The sequence below is a fragment of the Lineus longissimus genome, chromosome 2, assembly GCF_910592395.1.
Source record: "Lineus longissimus chromosome 2, tnLinLong1.2, whole genome shotgun sequence".
Lineage (NCBI taxonomy): Eukaryota > Metazoa > Nemertea > Pilidiophora > Heteronemertea > Lineidae > Lineus > Lineus longissimus.
In genome coordinates this window covers 15034235-15048947 of record NC_088309.1, presented here as the reverse complement: position 1 = coordinate 15048947, position 14713 = coordinate 15034235, and the positions used below count along the sequence as shown (strand labels likewise).

Below are 14713 nucleotides of genomic sequence, written 5' to 3'. Positions count from 1 at the left end.
CCGATGGGAAAATCACCAAAAGGCGCAAAAAAAATTTTAAGCGCCAAATTCAAAACAGGCGCGCTCAACAAAAATAACAAATTCCAAAGTCGCCGCCAGTGGCGGTGACAATCTCTGACAAAATTAGCAAGCAGACCAGTCAAGCGGTCTTTCAGAGAACGTTCTGAAAATGGTTTGGCATCCTTCCGAAGCTGACCAATGGCTGTGTTCACGTTTGTAACTTTAGCCGCCCATCTGTTGGAGTCTTCAAATGGAGGAACAGCTACTATTTCACGCAGGAACAAAATGTTCACAGACGGGGTAAACCTAATGAATTTCAACTTTTGAGGTTCCATTTTCTTGCACAAATTACTTAATTTAATTGAGCTTAGGTTTAAATGAAATCCTTACATGATCAGTATAGGCTAGCCTGAAATGAATCAAATGGAAATTGAAAAACATGGCTTTTTAGGCCTAAAATAGCTAGCTAATAGGCTAGGCCTAATCAAACTAAAAGAATACATCTTATGTGCAAAACAAGCTGCATTTTCCCAGAGAACCAGGCTTACTCCAGGTGACCACATCCTTTCCTCCCACACCAGAAATGATAGGCTCTCATCTGGAGCAATGAAATGTAAACTGACGGCCTTACAAAAGCAGAGACATTATTTGAAACGGCATGTGAAAAGCTTGAAGGAAAAAGTTCAAGACTTGTTGAAAAAGGGAGATGTGCAGGTGGCAGATTCACTTAACAAGTCCCTACTGCAAGTGATGGAAGACAATACCAGTAAAGTTCTCCAAAGTTTTGAGGCTGCATGGTTCTCCCATGGAACTGCTCTGGGAACAGCAGCTTTTAGCAGCAAGAAAACCTAGCAAACAGGTGAGATGGCATCCTGCTCTTATACGGTGGTGCATAGCACTCCATTCAAAGTCGCCTGCTGCATACCGGATGATAGGCCGAAGTAAATTTCTCCGTTTACCACATGAAACCACTCTCAGGGATTATACTTCTTTCACCAAGTCATCAAGTGGTTTCAATAACGATGTGCTAGAAAGGATAGTGAAGGACCACCTATCAGACATGCCTGATTTCAAGTTTAATGTTAGCTTGCTCTTCGATGAATGAAGATAAAATCGGGACTAGTGTACTCTGCAGCTACTGGCGAACTGCTAGGATTCTGCGATCTTGGTGACATTAATAATGAGATAGCACAGTTGGTACGGCAGTGTGATGAAAGGGATGATACTCCTACTGTGGCTACACATGTTATAGCCTTCATGGTCCGAGGCCTATTCAGCAATATGGAGGAGACATTTGCTCATTTCCCCTGTACTGGTTTCAGCAGCCATCAGTTGTACTGGGTAGTATGGGAGGCTGTTGGGAGGCTGTTGGTCGACTGGAAAGTGTTTGATTCTACGTCAGAGCATTTATATCAGATGGAGCATCTCCAAATAGAAGATTTTACCGCCTACATGGAAATGACGCACCTACTTACCACACAACAAACCCATATGATCCTTCTCGGAAGATTTACTTCATTTGTGATCCTCCACACTTGATGAAAACCACAAGAAATAATTGGGAGAATAGTGGATTCCACAACAAAACAAGAAATCTGATGGTATGTATCCATAACTTTCATGAACATCCATATTAGTGTTAAACATAATCAGTAATTGTCCTAAATCGTCCAATCGACCTCTACTATTGGTCTTTTTGACCGGTGGGCATCCCAATTGAGTACCATCATTTTGTCTGTTTTTATCACCTTCTCGCCTCAGAAATGTTAATGTAAAAAACATTCCAACATTCTTCTTCAGTTTAATGGTCAACCAATAAGATGGCCACAGTTAATAAGCCTAGTAGAAGATGGAGGAAGGTTCAGCCTTGCAAACAAAATGACCTATGATCACCTGCATCTGACACCGTCATTAAGAATGAAAGTGAAGCTGGCAACTCAGGTTAGTTACTTATCAGGAGACATGTTAGCAAGAATGTGACTTATAAACTATGTAAAACAATGTACCTATTGTATTGTGTACAAATGAACGGTATTGGACTGACCATCAATAAATGTACACATGCATACTAGTATACTTGAAGAATAACATATTCCTCATGTTTCAGGTCCTCAGTACAAGTGTTGCTGATGCCTTCAGGATTGTTGGAGGTCATGACACAACATCTGTCGAGAAGTTTGTCCGAATGATGGATCAGTTCTTTGACTGCCTGAATGTTTCAAATCGCTGCACTGGTGCAAGGAAAAGGAAACCAGTTCTTGAACCATACACTTCTCCTGATGACTGGCGTTTCAAGGTAAGCATCAGTTATTGCAAAGACTTGGACAGTCTTGATTCCTGCATGTACTAGTAGAATGTGTGTACACTGCATGTATATTTCAAATGAAATAAATGCGCACCAGCCATAGATATATGCTAAATGTTATTTTCCTTTGCAGTGGCTCGAAGAAGATTTCCCCCATGGCTTCATTGACCAATGGGAAGCTGAAGCACAGGCAGTACCTAACCTGAGTAAGGACCAGAGGAATCAATTATGCCTCAGTAGGGAAACGCTAGAGGGAATCCGAATCACTGGTAAGTGGGAAATTTTGAACACAAACAACATATTTTAAGATGATATTGTTTCTTTTATTGTACACTAGTATAAACAAAGGTCATGAATACATGTATTCACTCAATTGAAGATAATTCTACAACAGTAATAGACATCCGAAGTATTCTACTGCATATACATGTTATCATTGTCACAACCTCGGGGCTAAAAGTGCCAGTGGTGACCTCCAGGTCAGAGTCTCTGGCCAAACTTACTAATCCTCCTTGTCATAAATTATCTCGGCCAAAAATGACGCCCCCTGATATACACTGACATCAGGCGGGTAATCCAATTAAATAAAGTCCAGGCCAACAGTTAAAATATACGGCATCTATTCTCAATACTCACCCCACCCACACCCGGTTACAACATTAATATATACAGGTACATCACAATATTCAACACAATCGCACATAAATGGTCCCTCATAAAACATCAGGGAGACAGACCACTCCTCCGTGGCATACAATAACTTCAGACATATGTCGTCAGGGCAACAGTTAGCAACTGTTGCAAATCAAGGCAGAATGGCAAGGGGTTAATCCTCAGGAGACCGGCATGGAAAAGTATTTAAAAAAAAAAACCTCTTGGAATAAAACTATTCCAAGAAGAATCAACCGACACCTCAATTCCAGGTGTATACAAGTTTTGCCCCAGCAAAACAGAAAGATTCCCGCAATTGAATTTACCCGATACAAGAGATTCTGGGCCCGTTTACCAGTCCAACCTGGTGAGCTCGCCAGAAGCAAAAAAACTGGTCCAAAGAAAATTACGCGAGCTCAACACGCATATCGGGAGGTCTAGCGATTTCGAAATGGTCTGCAGTGACCGCAAGGCCCCAGTGATCCACCAGCAGCACGAGGGGTATGCAGAAAAAAAAAGAATTTATATAAGTCAGAGACTTGAGCAAGTCACTGGCCTCTCCACAGACAGAGGAATAAAAAGGGTACCCTCAACTCCTGAAGAAAGGAGGAGATAAAAAAACGTACCAATGCTCGACTCTTAGCAAGAGGAGAAAATCGTCTGCGTCTAATCGCATCTGAGCCGGTCTGCTCGGAAACCCACGCTATCCCATTAAATACCCGAAGTCCACGTGACCACATGATCATTCAACTGACATTCCGATCCACAATGCACTGCGCACACAAAGACACCCCCAATTAAAATATGAAAAGATCACCAAGCAACCCGATACAAAAGCCTTCGTTTCCTGGCAGAGATCGCACTGAATATAACTTAAAACACCGTAGTTCGAGGCACATGCTAAGGAGTGATTAAATAAGCTTACGATTAATCGAGATAAATTCCAAATTTGCAAGTTAAAAGAAGTTTTCGTTAGAGAGGTAACAATGTAATTTTAACTTTAGCGGTGCTGTAGGAAAGGAGGTCATTCGGCATTCCTCAGCCACTCACGTGATAGGAAGAACCAATAAAAATACGAGAAAATTGTAAACAGTGATGGCCGCCGTCCAGGTCACATGACCGATAAAATGGCGACGCATCCAGGAAATTGATAGAAAGAATTGTTGACAATTTGTCCGAAAATAAACGAAATAAACCGTTGTGCCTGGAACTAGGTTTACATAAAAGGTTACGAAAATGAGAAGGTAATTTTGGTGACCGTTTCACTATCCCCCTCTTTAAAACACAGCCGTCCTCGGCGGACTTAATATAATGCAATATAAAACGTGTGTGGTATGACGAATGTACACTACCATACATTGATACTATAATATAATATAAAGGGACAGTGAATGTGGATGGGAATGTCGAGTAAAACAACGCCCTGGCAAGAAACAAATATACGAACGGAACCATTTACAATCACAGTGTTAGAACCACAGCTAACACCACTCATCTGTTTAGCACCCTTGTATAGCACCAGAATGAGAAACTCCAGGTTTAAATTCAATCTAAATCAACTAACTAAACAAACTACTGAACTACATGGCGACCAGAAATAATATGATATGTACATCTAGAACATGGTAAAAGAAATGATATGACAGGAACTGATCAACATGATATATATTTACAACATCGACTGGGTAATCCGGGTGACAAAGGGGGAGGGGATTAACGGCGCTGGGAGTTGAGGTGCTTGCGGATATTACGCATCCTATCGTGATATCCCTCCACAGCGGGGCTAACCTCCGGGAGTCTCCCCCTTGCCACGCGGCCAGTCGAGTGGGCAACTCGAATGGTACTCCTGACGTGTTGTCGCTGGTGTCTCTGACTGCGGGGTCGTGGTGGCTCAGCTGGGGGCGGCATTACTGGGGAGTGTTGGCGCGCCCGCTTCTTTGGTGGCAGGGTCGGCTCTGGTCCTGCCATGACAACTTCCTGCTGGACCGTTGGTGACGAAAGTGAGGCAGGGGTGTCTTGCTCATTCCTAACACTGACATTCTTGGCTTCCGCCTGTTTTGGAGGGTCAACTCTAGCCAGCACGTCTTGGAGCATGGCCTGAATGCCCTCTACCTGGGTGCTTAGCCGGAAGATGGCATCCAGCACCTCTAGTTGCTGGGGAGCGGGTGGAAAAGTCGCCTCATCAATCGCCGCCCCTTGTGACAGGTGAGACGGAGCTGGGTTGGCGGGTGGTGGGGTGGCTGCCCGCGGAACTTGCTCGGTCGGGCCTGTCTTCGGTGAGGAAAGGAGGCAATCGAGGATCTCTTGGCCTTCTGGCTGGTAGTCGTCATTCAAGAAGGCATCCAATTCCAGGTCAAAAGCGAGGGCGTCCATCTGGAAGCGAGAGAAGTGAAGCGTAAGCATATTTCCGGACATATTCATCTTTTACATAGGTGAAACACATCATGCGTCAGCCATGCACCCTCGAAGCGGAATGTCATATTCGCTAAAGTACACACCCTGTGTTTAGAGTATCGGCCACAAGTTGACCACGACCCGACATCAGTATGGATAGTCAATGAGGAACAGCAGTTCCTGAGTTGTAATAAGTCTTCTATTTTCCCTTCTAGCTGACTGGAACACCACCCTGGCCTATACCAGTGACCCAGTTGGCCATGAAGACATCATGGGCGTGGCATACCCTCACATCAATCGACCATGGCTGGCAGCAGCATCAGCCAGCACATCAATAATATACGAAAACTCAACACAGAGGGGGGGGGGCCTGGTCAACCCCAAAATACAGATTTATATATATGCATCATAAGTGACATCAACATGACTGTGGTTACAGTGGATATAGTAGTACTAGTAGTTCCAAGTATTGTCAGCCAAAAACATCGATAGAAAGGGCTACTAGTACAGCATTCAAAACAGGACAATTACTGCATGTATACCAATGGTGTACATGTTCTATACATGACAGCGTATGACATCATTCAGGCAACTTCCGCCTGACGCTCCTAAACCACAACGGCGGACTCTGGCCCTCATATGGTTTCAACTTGTTGTGGTGGACCAGTTTGGTCTTTCCCCGCTTATCCATCTGGATGACGTAGTCAAGGTCGTTCACCTTTTTGATGATTAGATATGGGCCTTGAAATGCCTTCCTTAGTTTTGGGGCTATCTCCAGCTGACTTATATCTGTGAGGTACCAGACGCCATCCCCAACTTTATACTTGTTAAAGACGACCTTGCCATCATGATTCTGCTTGTGTCTTTCAGCCGCGGCCTTCAAATTTTCCCGGGCGACATCATGGGCATGGACCATCGTGTCACGCAACTTGTCCACATACTCGCCATAAGACGTTATCTCATCATCCTCGATGCCAGGTCTGTACGGGAACATCACCTCTGCCGGTAGTCGAACCTCACGGCCTAACATGAGCAGGTTTGGAGTTAACTTCGTCGACTCATTTGGAGTGGCTCGGTAGGCAGCAGCCAGACATCCTAAGTTAACATCCCATTGGTCTTGCTGACCCTTCAGATAGGCCTTGATCATCCGGATCAGGGTCTTGTTGAAACGTTCACATTGCCCGTTACAGCGGGGGTTTGCAGGAGACGCCCTTGTCTTCCTGATCTCAAGCAACCTACACAACTCTTTGAAGATGTTGCTCTCATAGTTTCGACCCTGATCTGAGTGGATGTCAATTGGTGTTCCAAACCTGGCAATAACCTCGTTGAGAATGAGGTTGGCCGTGGTGGTGGCAGTCTGGTCTGGCGTGGCAAATACTTCCGCCCACTTACTGAAAGAATCAGTAATGACGTGTATGAATTTATTCCCACGCGCTGAGGTGGGGAGGGGTCCAAGTACATCGGTCGACAATCTGTCTAATACCCCCCCTGCAGTCATCTTTCCCATCGGGGCTCTCGGGGGTTTTGGGGGCTTCTTGATCTGTGCACAGAGATCACATCGGGACACCCACAGGTTAACATCTATCCGCACCCCATACCAGTAGAATCGCTGCAATGTTTTCTCACGGCATTTCTTCTTTCCCAGGTGGCCAGCTAATGGAGAATCATGCATCTCTCGTAGGACTTCTGACCTCAAGACTCTGGGAACAAGGAATTGTTCGTGGTGACCTGTCCCGTCTTTCCTGCTGAATTTTCTGAACAGAATGCCGTCAGTGAGGGTAAGGCTGTCCCAACAGTTCCAATAATGTCTGGTGGCTTGGCTGGCTTCACATACAACCGCCCCAAATGGCCGTGTGCCTGTTTCGAACCAACTTAGAATTGGGCCTATGTCTGGGTCCTTGGCCTGATGACGTCTTAGGTCCGGTGGGGCATAGGGCAGCGCCCAGCTAGGCTGGGCCTGAGCATTAGGCCTGTTCCTGGCACGCGTTATTCGCCGCACTGGCTGAGTGCCAGGATACATGGTACTTTGCATGTCATCCGATTTCTTGTCACATTTGGCACATAACCCACAGGGGATGTCCTCGCCATTGGTAGGGCAGGCGCAGTCCATCGGGTTGGGACAGCGACTCATGCTGTCAGCATTTTGGTGCTTTTTGCCTGGTCTCCATTCCAGGGTGAATTGGTAAGCTGACAAGATCTCGATCCACCGTGCAACGCGGCCCTTGGGGTCCTTGAGGGAAAAGAGCCACTTTAATGCCATGTGGTCCACGCGGCAGATGAAGGGCTTCCCCAGGAGATACTGGCGGAAATACTCAATAAAGTGTTTCACGGCCAATAGTTCCCTGTCTGTGACACAATAATTTCTCTGTGCCTTATTTAGGGTTGCACTGGCATAGGCAATCACCCGCTCCCGCCCGTCCTGTACCTGGGACAGTACTGCCCCTATTCCCACATCACAGGCATCAGTGTCTAGTATGAAGGTGTCCTCAGGCCTAGGGTAAGCCATGACTTCCGGGCCTGTAAGTTTTTCAAGCAGTATTTTGAATGCTGCCTCACATTCTCCACTCCAGTGAAAGGAGACCCCCTTCTTGGTCAGTTGGATGAGGGGATGCATCAGGGATGAAAAGTCCTTGATGAACCTTCTATAATATGAACCCAGGCCTATGATCCCTCGGACATCAGTGACATTTCGTGGAACGGGCCAATCTTTCAATTTCTGCACATTTTGCGCATTGGGTTTGACCCCATCTTTAGATACCGTGTGACCCAAGAAATTGACTTCGAGTTGCAGGAGGTGGCACTTTGAGGGCTTTAGTTTACAACCGGCATCACGGATACGGGTAAAAACCTTTCGTAGCCTACGATATGTGATTCAAAATCCACTGAGAAAGTGATGATGTCGTCAAGATAGAGGGCGCATACCCCCTCTGGCACTAACCCTTTCATGGCCAGCTCAATTAGCCGCTGGAAGGTCATCGGGGAGCCTGCTAGGCCCATCGGCATAGTCAGGTATTCAAAAAGTCCATGAGTTGTGGCAAAAGCAGTTTTTGGGATATCTTGCTCCCTAATGGGGACATTGTGGTAGGCCGACGTGACGTCAAGGGCACTAAAGTACACTGACCCAGACAGTTTATCAATCAGGGTGTCACATCTGGGGAGGGGTGTCGCTGGAATGTTAGTTGTCAATTTGTTGAGCATCCGATAGTCAACACAATGGCGGACGCCACCATCACGTTTTCGAACTAAGACGACCCCAGAGGCCCACGGGGAGGTCGACTCCCTCACAATGCCTTGGTTCAGCATCTTTTTCAGCGACTTCAACTCCTCTCCGGCAAAGGCCATAGGAACTTTTCTGGGAGCCTGCTTGAAAGGTTTAGCATCCCCAGTATCTATTTCATGCTCAACCAGGTGAGTCCTTCCTATATCGGCATCATCCTTGGAAAAGATATCAGAGAACTCCAGTATGAGTTCTTTTAGTGTGGTCTCTTCCTGGGGTGATTTTAGAGCCTCCTTGGCGCCATCTAGCATTGGCTGTAGGTACTCAGGTAATGTCATGTCTTGGGCGGGAGTAATAGGAGAGCCCTTTCCTACAGCTCGGATTCTATCAGTGACTCTGGGTTTAGGGCACATCTGAATCCGCCTTACAGTATCATTGTTGTCATGGCGACCAGACTCATGCCTTAGCACTGACGCTTTTGGCTTCCCAACTGTCCTGGCCACTCCTATCACCATGTCCTGCTTGATGGAGGCTGGGGCTTCGAAGGGGTTCATTACTCTTACTGGGACAGTGCAATCCTTGGTGGCATCAACAAGTGTTGGAGCAACGGCAATATTGCAATGCTGAACCATCACGGGGTTAGCCTCAATCAATAAACAGGCATCCTTTTTCCTGGTTGTGTTTGCTCTGTCCACAAGGCCTTGGATGATAACCTCTGACATAGCAGGAATAATGAAATGATCTGCAGCACGCACCCGTCGTGCTGTAATTGGTAATCCAATTTGCTTCAAGGGGATTAGTTGGCCCTTCAACATAATCCGGTTTTGGGACAGCAATATGTCCGCTGGGCCATCAGGGTCCCGCTGTAAAATGTCTGCCCCTAACAGCACTTCATCTTCAATGTCAGCGACTAACAATGGCTTCTCGAGTTTCAATGGCCCTAAGTCCATCCAAAACAGCGCTTTCCCGTAGTACGTGATGGACCCCCCATCAGCATTTGTTAGTAGGCCCCTCTTGGAGGGTGGAACTAATACCGGTCGCTCCGGTTCTGGAATTTTCATATAGGTGGCATGGGACATTATAGTCTTGGTCGACCCCGTGTCGACAGTGAATGTTACATCCAACCCCTGGATGTGGCCTTCTATGTATATTCCTGCATATGAAGGCTTTTGCCGCCTGATCGCCTCCAGGTCGGCCTCCTCCCCATCCCCAATATCGCTCTCACTTCCATCACCTTCCTCAACCTCAAGTGCTAACTCTGAGTCTGACAATGCTTCTGTTTCTTGGCCGACATTTACATCAATGCGGGCTGCCCCTTGGCCTACTGGGGTAGCCCGTTGCAGTTTGACGCCTGCTGTAGGGCTTGATCATTCCGTGGGGTAAAAGTGGGCGCATTAGGACTAATGGCGGTCCGTGCTGCCTGGGCAGCCACTGGTGGTGCAGATTGCATCACAACTGGCGGGTTGGTGCATTCTCGCGAGTAATGCCCATATTGTCGGCAACGGAAGCAGAGGATATTCTCCTTTGGTTGCCGGGGACGACCTGGCTGGCGGCCATGTTGCCCGCCACCCCAACGGCCTTGGGATGAGCCCTTCTTTTCAAGATTGCTCAGCCGTGACATCACATCTGTCATCATGCTAACAATCTTTGTCATCTCCTCACTAGGGGGAGCAGCGGGTGATGCATCCTGGCTAGGCTGCTGATTACCCGTCCCATTACTGGTCGGTCTCTTGTGAGACTGAGTCTGAGGTTTGGCCCCATGGTTTTTAGCCATTCGCACATTCTCCTCATCAGATTCTTCAGTCTCAATGTCAGTCTCCCGGGTAATTTTCACTGGCTTCTTACGCTGAACCCGCTGTGTGTCCTTGAATCGGACTACCTCATAAACAGCTTGGTCGATATTCTTTGGATCTTTAATGTATTCAACATGAAAACGGACATCATCATCATGGAGGCCATCCAGAAACCTCCGGAGGAGATCCTCACTCCTGGTTTCGGCATCCCTTGACCCATAGGCCTTGCAATACAACCGTTTTAGCTCAGCAGCAAACTCGGAGGCGGACTCTCCTGCTTTTTGGGAGCGACACGAAAATTTGGCTCCATATGATTTTGCTGTTTCAATCCGCCTAAAGCGGTGATTTAGCTCTCTAATCAAAGCCCTATAATCACCCCTGACTGATTTGTCCAGCTGGCCGTAAACAAATTCAGCCGCGGCGCCCTGGAGCTTAGGGAGGAGGTGGTCCAGCTTCTCCTCAACGGTCCAGCCACATCGGCTGGCCACATCTGAAAATCGGTTATAGTATGCCTCCCAAGATTCCTTGGTGGTGTCTCTGAATGGCGGTAGCTTAGGACCCCTTGACAACTGATGACGGGGCCTTGGGGCTTCATCCTCAGTGTCGCTGTCACACCAGCGATCTAATGAGTTTTTCCTAGGCCGCTCAGAGCTTGAACTGGAAAGACTAGCCTTTCTAGGCCGTCGCACAGCCTTACTGGACCTGGGGACATGGGGAGTTTGCTGTGGCTCTTTATTCATACTAGCGCCATCCCCAATTGGTGAATGAGGCGAGGACACATGGCCCTGGCTTGGGCTGGCTGAATGACTCACCAGCACGGTTGGCTGTACGGGCGGCTGCGGGGTCCACGAGGCATAGCCATAGCCATTACTAGTACTCATCAAAGGGTACTGCTGCGGGCCTAACGACATTTGGGGATTACCCATCCCAAACATTTGGCCATAACTCGTCCCCACCATCTGGGATTGGCCATGAGTGGCATAACTACTGGGGTGTGGGATTTGTCCTGCCGTCCAGGGTGGCATACGCTCGCCCCTGGATGTGTTCAATGCTGGCATCGGCATTGATATGGGATTCAGTAAGGCAGGCCCAGCCACGGACATCATTGTTGATCCGGCCACAGCCCCAGCCATGGTTCGAGTGGTGCTCATCACCACACTTGTACCACTCGTCATCATTACTACACTCGTGGTAGTAGGAGTCGTCACCCGGGACGGCATCATAGAGGGCCCAGCTCCCTGTGCTGGGGGAGCACTGGAACTCGAGATAGGGAGATTACTGGCTCCCTGATCAGGCCTACCTGCACTACTATCTTCCGCCAACATTATGCGTTGGTATACCTCGTCAATGTATTCGTCTGGTATCTCTGTTTCAGCCTCAGTGAAGTATTCATCAGATTCAGATTGAATCTCTCGCGGTAGCAATCGGATCGGGGTGAAATTCTTCCGTTTGGCTCTCAATCCCACTGATTTCCTGGGCATCGTGGTATCACTGGCATCAAGGGGAGGTTCGCATCACTGGACCCAGAAAGTATATCTGGATCCCACCGCTGTCATCAAAAATGTCACAACCTCGGGGCTAAAAGTGCCAGTGGTGACCTCCAGGTCAGAGTCTCTGGCCAAACTTACTAATCCTCCTTGTCATAAATTATCTCGGCCAAAAATGACGCCCCCTGATATACACTGACATCAGGCGGGTAATCCAATTAAATAAAGTCCAGGCCAACAGTTAAAATATACGGCATCTATTCTCAATACTCACCCCACCCACACCCGGTTACAACATTAATATATACAGGTACATCACAATATTCAACACAATCGCACATAAATGGTCCCTCATAAAACATCAGGGAGACAGACCACTCCTCCGTGGCATACAATAACTTCAGACATATGTCGTCAGGGCAACAGTTAGCAACTGTTGCAAATCAAGGCAGAATGGCAAGGGGTTAATCCTCAGGAGACCGGCATGGAAAAGTATTTAAAAAAAAAAACCTCTTGGAATAAAACTATTCCAAGAAGAATCAACCGACACCTCAATTCCAGGTGTATACAAGTTTTGCCCCAGCAAAACAGAAAGATTCCCGCAATTGAATTTACCCGATACAAGAGATTCTGGGCCCGTTTACCAGTCCAACCTGGTGAGCTCGCCAGAAGCAAAAAAACTGGTCCAAAGAAAATTACGCGAGCTCAACACGCATATCGGGAGGTCTAGCGATTTCGAAATGGTCTGCAGTGACCGCAAGGCCCCAGTGATCCACCAGCAGCACGAGGGGTATGCAGAAAAAAAAAGAATTTATATAAGTCAGAGACTTGAGCAAGTCACTGGCCTCTCCACAGACAGAGGAATAAAAAGGGTACCCTCAACTCCTGAAGAAAGGAGGAGATAAAAAAACGTACCAATGCTCGACTCTTAGCAAGAGGAGAAAATCGTCTGCGTCTAATCGCATCTGAGCCGGTCTGCTCGGAAACCCACGCTATCCCATTAAATACCCGAAGTCCACGTGACCACATGATCATTCAACTGACATTCCGATCCACAATGCACTGCGCACACAAAGACACCCCCAATTAAAATATGAAAAGATCACCAAGCAACCCGATACAAAAGCCTTCGTTTCCTGGCAGAGATCGCACTGAATATAACTTAAAACACCGTAGTTCGAGGCACATGCTAAGGAGTGATTAAATAAGCTTACGATTAATCGAGATAAATTCCAAATTTGCAAGTTAAAAGAAGTTTTCATTAGAGAGGTAACAATGTAATTTTAACTTTAGCGGTGCTGTAGGAAAGGAGGTCATTCGGCATTCCTCAGCCACTCACGTGATAGGAAGAACCAATAAAAATACGAGAAAATTGTAAACAGTGATGGCCGCCGTCCAGGTCACATGACCGATAAAATGGCGACGCATCCAGGAAATTGATAGAAAGAATTGTTGACAATTTGTCCGAAAATAAACGAAATAAACCGTTGTGCCTGGAACTAGGTTTACATAAAAGGTTACGAAAATGAGAAGGTAATTTTGGTGACCGTTTCACTATTCTTGTTTTCAGTGAAATCATTTGTTGCCTTGGCCAGAGATCTCCTGATGTTGCCTGGTGTGACATTCTTTCTCTCCGAAAAACTGTCACAGGATCCGCTTGAAGAGTACTTCTCACAGCAACGAGGGATTGGTGGCCGTTGTGATAACCCAAATGTGCAGCAGTTCAGCAACAATGCGTTAAAGATTCAGGTTGCACGATCACCTGCAGTTCTAGCATCAACTCGAGGTAACTGCCAACATCGACAAGGCAACAACAATGTAATGGATGACACCCCCCTCCCAAAGAGACAAAGACGACTTTAAACATTACGATCTTTCTGGGATCTCAATCATGACATTGAAAGATGATTCAAGTGGATTTCTTCAGTTTTTTCCGCAGTGGTTTTTCGGACTTTCGTGACACAGATTTCTCGTTCTTACTCAGTGTGTAGGAGTATGCAGAAACAAATGCCCTGCATCGGAGAGTGACCCAGTTTTTCACAAGCTTGCTCAATAGTAGTTCTTTGAGTTTTTCATCATCTAGATTTGTCAGTTTGTGAAATCCGAGTTGCACAAGTTTGTTGTCAAGAATGGCTGTGGTCAACTTATGATGCAAATTTGAGTTCTGCAGATTTTTCATGTTCGAAGCACACAGCAGAGGTCCAGCTACTAGTTCCATTCTTCGAAAGAGAATGTAAAGATCATCGTTGATTTGAAATAAACCACCCCTGTCTTTGATATCGATCATCTTTTTTGTGTAAACTAAGAAATTTGGAGCTGTTTCAGTTCCTTTGGTGTCCCATGAATCTACAACACTAGCACAGATTGCTGCTGCTGGATTGTTTTTGGCATGTGTTTTGAAGTGCTTTCGAAGTTTCTTCGTAACATATCCCGAAGCATAGCGTAGAATCTGTTCTTCAGTTGGCGAGAGTTTGTACGACGAATCTTTCACATCAGATGGTCCTGTTGTCGCTCCTGACTGAATGCACTTGATCACCTCCAGTGCGGTCTCCTGATACATGAACTGTTTCAGGATGGGGTTATCAAGGCCTACGGTGCCGTTAATGAGATTTTGAAATGTCCTGTCCATCTCCTTATCGAGACGCAATTTGTGAAAACCTTCCACTTGAAATTCAAGGCTCTGATTTGTCCTTGATTTGGTGATGCTGGCTTCGTTGATGCCGCTCCACAGCTTCGTAACAAAGTCTTTGACAACATTGTAGGCTTCACTGGTCTGACACTGTTGCAGTAATTGAGAAACTTCCTTATCCAACCTCGGTAACTTGTGGCGAACATTCTTGAGAGAACGCTGAAGAATGTCGGCGGA

The 14713-nt window shown here is 46.7% G+C and overlaps 1 protein-coding gene across 1 annotated transcript; it reads left to right on the top strand.

Annotated features, from left to right (window-relative positions):
* The first annotated feature begins 1353 nt into the window (after nucleotides 1-1353).
* Nucleotides 1354-13875, top strand: LOC135482905 (uncharacterized). Its single transcript, XM_064763387.1, has 6 exons — nucleotides 1354-1601; nucleotides 1801-1941; nucleotides 2108-2296; nucleotides 2439-2574; nucleotides 13418-13633; nucleotides 13832-13875. Exons 1-6 carry the CDS (start codon nucleotides 1539-1541, stop codon nucleotides 13873-13875), a joined length of 789 nt encoding a protein of 262 aa, XP_064619457.1. The 5' UTR covers nucleotides 1354-1538.
* Nucleotides 13876-14713: the final 838 nt, after the last annotated feature.

Excerpts from the sequence above, each read along its gene's own strand:
- LOC135482905 (XM_064763387.1), top strand. The coding sequence starts at position 1,539 with ATGAAAACCACAAGAAATAATTGGGAGAATAGTGGATTCCACAACAAA. Across the intron at positions 1,602-1,800 it reads ACAAAACAAGAAATCTGATG|TTTAATGGTCAACCAATAAG; the intron begins GTATGTATCCAT and ends ATTCTTCTTCAG. Across the intron at positions 2,297-2,438 it reads CTGATGACTGGCGTTTCAAG|TGGCTCGAAGAAGATTTCCC; the intron begins GTAAGCATCAGT and ends TTTCCTTTGCAG.